Here is an 8515-nt window from a genome sequence, read left to right as displayed (position 1 = left end):
GGCATGAGCCCTGTCCTTGGACTTTCTCAAAGCTAGAGCTCTACTGCTTGAGCCTCAGCACCACTTCCGGCTTTTTTCTATGTATATGGTACAGAGGAATTGAACCTGGGTCTTTGTGCATGCTAGGCAAGCACTCTACCACTAGGACAAACTCCCGGCCCTAGAGCTCTACTCTTGAGCCATAGCACCATGTCTGACTTTTTCTTTTCCTTTCCTTTCCTTTTTTTCTTTTGACAGTCCTGGGGCTTGAACTCAGTGATCCTAGGCTTTCTCAAGGCTAGAGTTCTATCACTTGAGCCACAGCACCACTTCTGGCAATTTCTATGTATGTGGTATCAAGGATTCAAACCAGAATCTTCGTGCATGCTAGGCAGGCACTCTACCATACCACTAGGCTAAATACCACTAGGATAAACTCCCAACTTTTTTTTTCTTTTTTTAAGGAGCTAGGAGCTAGGAGCATGGGTCAAGTAGTAGAGAACTTGCTTAGCATTCTGGAGACCCTGGGTTCATCCCTTCCTCAGTACAGCTAATAAACTAATAAACACACACACACACACACACACACACACACACACCCATAGCAAAATACCTATTGTTGGTGGCAATTGGTTTAATGGGCATATTTCCAATCCAAATGAAACATGGTAGTAGAAAAAAGGTCAAGATTCATTGTCCCTCTTCAATTCCCTACTTACAGCATTTATTTCAGTCAGAAGAGGTTGGATTCATGGCTTCACAACCAGATGGTAGAAGTCTGAGGGTTTTTTTTTTTTTAATCTTTCTGGTCAATTACCCACAGGGAAATCCAATACTAACTATTGAATTAATGGAGGTATGTTAATAATAGCAAATATTTATTCTGTGCTGTTAAGTGTCAGGTGCTGGGCTAGGCACTTGAGGAAGATAATTTCATTTAGTCAAGTTACCCCCCCCACACACACCATTGGTCCGTCTTGGAGCCTGTTTACAGTTCTTGAACTCTTTTGCTCAAGGCTAGTGCTCTATCACTTTGCACCATAGCTCCACTTCTGGCTTTCTGATGATTAATTGGAGATGAGTCTTGTGGGCTTTCCTGCTCAGGCTGGCTTTGAACCTTGATTTTCAGATCTCAGCCTCCTGAGTAACTAGGATTACAGGTGGTGTGCCATGAAAGCCCAGTATATTCCTTGTTTTTACAGACATGTAATCCATAAGGCATATAATTTACCATTTCTAAACTTTTACTTATTCCATCCAGGCACCCACAGCAGCTCACACCTGTAATGCTAACTACTCAGGAGGGTGAGATCTGAGGATCATAATTGGAAGCCAGTCCCAGATAGGAAAGCACTTAAGGCTCTTACTAAAGGTTGGGACCAGCCTGGAGGTTTAGAATGCAGGCTGTAAGAGGAGAAAGTTCAATTGTGGTTGGAAATGTGACTTAGTTATAGAATGCTTGCCTAGCATGCATGTAGCCCTCAGTACTACATAAACAGAAAAATCCAGAAGTGGCACTGTGGCTCAAGTGGTAGAGTGCTAGCCTTGAGCAAAAGAAGCTCAACGACAGTCCCCAGGCCCTGAGTTCAAGCCCCAGAACTGAAAACAAAGAAAATTCAACTCTGGGTTCAAGGCCAAGTTTCTGAGACAAAAGCTCCTAGCTAAGTATGCACTGGTTGCCAACTGTGCAGCATGTTAGCAGCTTTCTTTATTCCTTCCAGGATGGGTTGGGCCCACCGCTGTTACTGCCATCCTCCTCCAGTGTTCTATCTAGGAACTAGGATTGTGGGTGCATCTTAGCATTAGGGCCTGTTAAAGTGGCTCTGGCTGGGCTCAGTGACTCACACCTGTAATCCTAGCTACTCAGGAAGCTGAGATCTGAGGATTGCGGTTCAAAGCCAGCTCAGAGAACTAAAAACTGTGAGACTCTTATCTCCAATTAATCTCTAGAAAAGAAGAAATGGGGGCCGGGAGTTTGGCCTAGTGGTTAAAGTGCTTGCCTAGCATGGACGAAGACCCGGGTTCGATTCCTTGGTACCACATGCATAGAAAAAAGCCAGAAGTGGTGCTGAGGCTCAAGTGGTAGAGCTCTAGCCTTGAGAAAATCCAAGAACAGGGCTCAGGCCCTGAGCCCAAGCCCAGGACTGGCAAAAAAAAAAAAAAAAAGAAGAAGTGGGACTGTAGCTCAAGTGGTAGGGTGGTAGCCTTGAGCTGAAGAGCTCAGGGCCAGCGCCCAGGCCCAGTGTTCAAGTACTATGACTCCCCCCCCCAAAAAAAAGCTGATTAACAAAAATAGCCTTTTTACTTAAAAAAAAAATAATGACTCTGGTCAGGCACCAATGGCTCATGCCTGTAAATCTAGGAGACAGAGATCTGAGGATCAGGGTTCAAGGCCAACCTGGGCCTCTTACCTTCAATCAATCACCAAAATCCTGAAGTGCAGGTATGGCTCTGTGGTAGAGCATCAGCCTTGAGTGAAAAAGTAGTCAAATGAGAGCACGAGACATGAGATTCTTGAGTTCAATCCCTAATATTAGGATGCACACACACACACAGTGGCTCTTATTACCACCAAACTTGGCTGTCTTTACACTTGTGCACCAGGCCACTAGCGTAATGACCACCATAAAGGGATGATGACTTCTGGATGACCTACGAGATCTCTTTATGACGTTCTCATCTCTTGGATGTCTGATGTCTCACTCTGAGTGTGATATTGCTTGCTGCTGGTGTTGGTGCTGGGGTGATTTTAGGGGTGGTGGCTCCAGGAAAGGTTAGCTCAGAACTCCTTATTGTGCTAAGATGTGCCACACAAGGCCGTACTCATTCAAGTGGACGCCCACAGCTTTTTTCCAAAATCTAGAAAGACATCAACAGGACACAAATCAGTCCCAGGGTCTCCAGTGTCCTCTAGCCAGCTTCCAGCGGGTGGATTCTGGCCCTGGGAGTGGGAGGGGCGAGGCCAGATGGGGGCGTGACCAGGCGGCTGGGGCGTGGCCGGTCTAGAGGGGCGGGGCCTCTCGCAGGATCCAGATCCCGCCTGGCATGGCCCCGCCCCCAGCATCGCGTGGCCCCGCCCCCTGCATCCCGCGCCGAGGTGCGCGGAACTGCAGACCAGCGTCATGGCTGCTTCAAGACCGCCTCAGGTCGAGGAGCTCCTGGCCGAAGCTCGTCGGGCCTTCCGGGATGAGTTCGGGGCCGAGCCCGAGCTGGCCGTGTCGGCGCCGGGCCGCGTCAACCTCATCGGGGAGCACACGGACTACAACCAGGGCCTGGTGCTGCCCATGGTGAGGGGCTGCGCGGTGGGGCCCGGAGCCCGCCGCTTGGGTCGCGGAGGAATGCGGGGCGGGAGGCGGGCGGAATGCGGGGCGGGCAGTCGAGGGTGAGGGCCGAGCGCCCAGGAGAGACCCCAGAAGGGCCATTTTTCCACGTGCGAGGAAGACAGGCAGCCGTGGCCCCGAGAGGGTGTGCGGATGCCTCTCCCCACAGGCCTGCCCTCTGGGGGCAGCTGACCCTCGCCCCGAACCTGGAAGTGTGTGTAGTTTGTTTTCCATAAAATGTGGGGTTCTCTGTAGCACGTAGAAGGGGGGCTCTGCGGGCCGCCGTCGTCGGTGAGCCTAAAACTTCAGGCCTGGGTAAATGTAGCCCTCATCTTGCTGGGTCAGCCGGTTCCATTTACAGAGGAGGAAACAGATCCAGAGAGGTCTAGGGAGCTACACAAGATCACACAGCTGGTTCTTAGCGCGTGTGCCTGCCGGATTCCTTCCAATTCCTAACCTTTGACTCGTTCACACACACACACACACACACACACACACGCACCACTCAGGGTGTGAGTGATGACTGCAGGATGGGGGCCTTTGCAAAGTGGAAAGAAGATGTAGAGCTCATTTCACCCTGATCTGCCCCTTGCCTCACAGTAGGGAGCCCATGCTCTGGGCAAAGTCCGGGTTAGTGTTCTGACCACAGCTGGCCCCACCCCTGAAGACCTGGAGGCCAGTGCTCCTAGCCCCCGGGGCCTGCTCTGCACACTGGCCCTTTCCCTAAGCCACACCTCACTCCCCTCTAGTTGAGCAAATTCCCTACTCTCCCCTGCCTGCCTAAAACAGTAGAGACCTGGGATTTGAATTCTGGCTCCTCCAGTCATGTAAAGGGAAACCAGGGCAGGGTCCAGGGTATCAGGTTCCTCATTTCTACGCTGAGATACCTGCCTTGAAAACGTTCCTCATAGTAACCAGTGGTTAAATGGGCCCTGTAGCTGTGAGGGTGGCCCTGGTGTAACCTACACATGATCCTTGTCCCTCCTGCCAGGCACTGGAGCTTGTGACCCTGATAGTGGGCAGCCCCCGAACAGATGGGCTTGTCTCTCTCCTCACCACCTCCAAAGATGCCGATGAACCTCAGCGACTGCAATTCCCACTGCCCACAGCCCAGCGATCCCTAGAGCCTGGAACCCCTCGATGGGCCAACTATGTCAAAGGGGTGATTCAACATTACCCAGGTATGGGACCAAGCCTAGGTCAAGCTCATGTAATACCTTGGAGTGCCACCTCCCAGCCACAAAGCCCATTCAGAGCTAGGTGCTGAGGACAGATACCTGTAATCCTAGCTACTCAAGAGGCTAAGATCTGAGGATTGTAGTTCAAGGCCAGCCCGAACAGGAATAGTTTGAGAGACTCTTATTTGCAATAAACCACAAAAAAAAAAAAAGAAAAAAAAGAAGCGTAAGTAGAGCTGTGGCTAAAGTGGTAAAAAGCATAGAGACAGCACTTAGACTCTGAACTCAATCCTAGCTCCCAGGACACACACACACGCACAATCAGGCATTGGTTTGCAGGGTGAGCAATCTGATGTCCCAGGAGATTCTGGACCTTTCCTGGGTTTCCTTTTCTTTAGACTCCAGCTTGCTGGTTCTAGAATCCTAAATCAGGAAGATAGCTAGGAAGATTGCCTGGCGACCTCAGAGGGTGGCAGGGTGGTGAACCTCTTGGCCCCAATAAGTTGGTGACTTCTGAGACACATGCCCTGGAAGCCGCTTCCAGGCACAGACTTTGCCTGTATCTGTCCAGTGCCCTCTTACTATCACCATTCTTTCCCCCACAGCTGTCCCTATCCCTGGTTTCAGCGCAGTGGTGGTCAGCTCAGTGCCCCTGGGGGGTGGGCTTTCCAGCTCTGCATCTCTGGAAGTGGCCACGTACACCTTCCTCCAGCAGCTCTGCCCAGGTACCACCTAGGCCCCAGCCCCTCACCCACTCAACTTTCCTGACGTTTTGGGTCAGAGCTTCTTTCTCTACTTAGGGTGGGGGTGGGGGGCATCGCCTTAGATTGTCATTGGAGCCAATGCTCCTTCAATATGGCTATCCCTTGTGCCCCCTCCTGGGCTCCTAGCTTCCCTACCTCACCCTGTGCCACAGACACGGGGGCAATAGTTACCCGGGCCCAGGTGTGTCAGCGGGCCGAGCACAGCTTCGCAGGGGTGCCTTGTGGCATCATGGACCAGCTCATCGCACTGCTGGGGCAGAAAGGCCATGCGCTGCTCATTGACTGCAGGTCAGGGGCTTCCCTCTCCCTACCTCACCCTCCCACCTCCTAGGTGGCCTGTGCCTACTGTGTAGTCTGGCAAGCAGACCCTTGACTGTGTCATCCCCCCGACTCCCAACGCTCCATGGCAGGTCCCTGGAGACAAGCCTAGTGCCGCTTTCGGACCCCAAGCTGGCTGTGCTCATCACAAACTCCAATGTTCGCCACTCCCTGGGCTCCAGCGAGTACCCTCTTCGTCGACGCCAGTGTGAAGAAGTAGCCCGGGCACTGGGCAAGGAGAGCCTGCGAGAGGTGCGGCTAGAAGAGCTTGAGGGTGAGAGCTGCCTGTTTTGTTTACAGATGGCTGGGCTTCCTGCAGGGGCCTCCATGTAGCTTTGACACTGCTGTCTACCTCATGATTACCAGGGACTTTCATCATGTTCTTCTTGCCTCCCCCAGAACAGGGCCTCTTGAAATCTTTGGTAGTGCCAGGGCTTGAAGCTAAGCCAGTCTTGTAACACCGAATTATATGTCTGCCTGTCTTCTTTTTTTTTTTTTTTGCCTGCCCTTGAACTCAGGACCTGAGCACTGTCCTTGGGCTTTCTCAAGGCTAGAGCTTTACCACTTAAGCCACAGCACTACTCCTAGCTTTTTTTTTTTTTTTGCCAGTCTTGGGCTTACGCACTGTCCTTGGACTTTCTCAAGGCTAGCGCTCTAGCACTTGAGTCTCAGTACCACTTCTGGCTTTCTTTCTTTCTTTCTTTTTTTTTTTTTTTGGTGGGTCATGGGACTTGAACTCAGCCTGGGCACTGTCCTTGAGCTCTTCAGGTCAATGCTACTGCCCTACCCCTAGGCCTTGGCCCTGTACCTGAGATCGTCAGCTCAAGGCTACCACCCTACCCTTGAGCCAAGCCCCACTTCCCATTTTCTAGAGATTAATTGGAGATAAGAGTCTCAGGTCCTTTTGTGCCCAGGCTGGCTTTGAACCTTGAACCTTGATCCTCAGATCTCAGCCTCCTGAGTAGCTAGGATGGATTACAGGCACGAGCCACTGTGCCCGGCCCAGCTTTTTTTTTTTTTTTTTTTCTATGTATGTGGGACCAAGGAATTGAACCCAGGTCTTCATGCATGCCAGGCAAGCACTTTATCACTAGGCCCAACTCCCAGCCCACTTCTGGCTTTTTTCTATATATGTGGTACCGAGGAATCGAACCTCGGTCTTTGTGCATGCTAGGCAAGCACTCTACCACTAGGCCAAACTCCCGGCCCCATGTCCTTGCGCTTTCTCAAGGCTAGCGTTCTTCCACTTGAGCCACGGCATCACTTCTGGCCTTTTTTGTGTCTGTGGCACTAAAAAATTGAGCCCAGGGCTTTGTTCGTGCTAGGCAAATGCTCTACCACTAGGTCATGCTCCTGGCCCATCGCTGCCCTTCTTGAAACTTTTTTTTTTGGTGCCAGAAACTTTTTTTTTTGCTTTGGAGCTTAAACTCAAGGCCTCATGTTCTTGGTTGTCTGTTTTACTCAAGGCTGGCCCTGAACACTTGAGCTAATGCATACCTCCACTTCTGACATTTGCTGGTTATGTGGAGATAAGAATCTCTCAGATCAGTCCATCTGGTATGGCTTCAAATCAAGATCCTCAGATCTCAGCCTCTAGAGTAGCCAAGATTACAGGTGTGAGCTACTAGTGTACTTGGTCCCTCTTGAAATCTGGTGCTCTGCCACTTGAGCGCCACACTACCTAGAGGTAGTGTGAGATACAGTGGCTAAGCCCTGTTCCTCCCCAGCCGGCAGAGAGCTGGTAAGCAAGGAGGGCCTGCGGCGGGCACGGCATGTGGTTGGTGAGATTCGGCGCACAGCCCAGGCGGCCGCCGCTCTGAGCCGTGGGGACTACAGGGCCTTTGGCCGCCTCATGGTGGAGAGTCACCATTCGCTCAGGTAAGGCCTTGGGGTGGCCCACATCTCCTGGGCTCAGCTGGGTCGCAGGCCCACCCTTCTCTTATGTCCACTTCAGGGATGACTACGAGGTGAGCTGCCCAGAGCTGGACCAGCTGGTTGAGGCTGCATTATCCGTGCCCGGTGTTTATGGCAGTCGAATGACAGGTGGTGGTTTTGGTGGTTGCACAGTGACACTGCTGGAGGCCTCTGCTGCTTCCCGTGCCATGCAGCACATACAGGTGGGTGAATGCCAGAGCCTGGGAGGGCAGGAGAGGCAGGTGCCCTGGTCCACCCTTCACTAACCGCCTCCCCTCTCCCCCAGGAGCAGTACAGCGGCACAGCCACCTTCTACCTCTCTCAGGCTGCCGACGGAGCCAAGGTGCTGCACTTGTGAAGCACCCCTGGGGGCACATGTGGACCCAGGGCTGAGGTGGCAGGGCCTACCACTCTGCCTCCAGCACCTGCCTTCTGCATCTGGGTGCTCAATAAACCTGTGCCTCTGACTATGGAGCCCTCCTGCCTCTAGAGGTGGGTGTGCTGGACTCGGAGAAGGGAGATTGTCAGAATCACTGCTCCCCTCCAGACTGGCGCCTCTCAGGTTTGTGAAGATCATTCAGTTAGCCAGACAGTAGCAAACTCTTTTTATTAAGTACTGAACAGAGGCTGGGACCTTGCTGTGCTAGTCCCAGCTCTTTGGTTACAAAAGCTTTTGGCTAGGAGGGACCCACAAGGGCCTGTGGGTCCTCTGGCCCTTCATTGCTTTTCAAAGGACACTGCTCTGTGTTTAGCACACAGTTGGATGGGCCACTGGGGGTCCAAGGGCAGAGTAGCTGCAGGGGAGAAAAAGTGGGCAGGGGCCTAGGGTTCAAGGTACTGAGGACGCTGGGTAGATCAGGTTTGAAAGAACTGTTGGTCTCCCTGGGTGTGGAGGGTTCCACTGGTGGTCAGTGTCCGGCTTACATACTCCTGTGTCACATGCCGGGTGAGGGAGCCACTTGCCTCTATCCGCTGAGACCCCAGGGTCAGTCCATCTGCAGTGGAAGAGATGGCAAAGATCCTGCTGAGATCTGTGCTTCCA

At 52.3% G+C, this 8515-nt stretch overlaps 2 protein-coding genes across 6 annotated transcripts in view; one reads left to right on the top strand and one right to left on the bottom strand.

Annotated features, from left to right (window-relative positions):
- Positions 1 to 3081: 3081 nt before the first annotated feature.
- Galk1 (galactokinase 1) lies at positions 3082 to 7931 on the top strand. The gene is made up of 8 exons (XM_090350307.1): positions 3082 to 3266; positions 4291 to 4480; positions 5083 to 5202; positions 5394 to 5529; positions 5652 to 5833; positions 7287 to 7437; positions 7514 to 7676; positions 7760 to 7931. Exons 1-8 carry the CDS (start codon positions 3102 to 3104, stop codon positions 7829 to 7831), a joined length of 1179 nt encoding a protein of 392 aa, XP_090206433.1. The 5' UTR covers positions 3082 to 3101; the 3' UTR covers positions 7832 to 7931.
- A 130-nt stretch (positions 7932 to 8061) lies between these two features.
- The window catches only part of Itgb4 (integrin subunit beta 4), a 34952-nt gene continuing 34498 nt past the window's right edge, over positions 8062 to 8515 (bottom strand). For all 5 annotated transcript variants that reach the window (XM_090350302.1, XM_090350303.1, XM_090350304.1 and 2 more), the window contains one exon: positions 8062 to 8468. In XM_090350302.1, coding sequence (XP_090206428.1) covers positions 8329 to 8468 — 140 coding nt within the window. In that variant the 3' untranslated portion in view covers positions 8062 to 8328. The remainder of the gene's footprint in view (positions 8469 to 8515) is intronic.

This window comes from Megascapheus bottae, chromosome 17, assembly GCF_031878675.1.
Source record: "Megascapheus bottae isolate mThoBot1 chromosome 17, mThoBot2.hap1, whole genome shotgun sequence".
Taxonomy (NCBI): domain Eukaryota; kingdom Metazoa; phylum Chordata; class Mammalia; order Rodentia; family Geomyidae; genus Megascapheus; species Megascapheus bottae.
This window is presented reverse-complemented; position numbering and strand designations above follow the sequence as displayed.

Excerpts from the sequence above, each read along its gene's own strand:
- Galk1 (XM_090350307.1), top strand. The coding sequence starts at position 3,102 with ATGGCTGCTTCAAGACCGCCTCAGGTCGAGGAGCTCCTGGCCGAAGCT. Across the intron at positions 5,530-5,651 it reads GCGCTGCTCATTGACTGCAG|GTCCCTGGAGACAAGCCTAG; the intron begins GTCAGGGGCTTC and ends GCTCCATGGCAG. Across the intron at positions 7,438-7,513 it reads GAGAGTCACCATTCGCTCAG|GGATGACTACGAGGTGAGCT; the intron begins GTAAGGCCTTGG and ends TGTCCACTTCAG.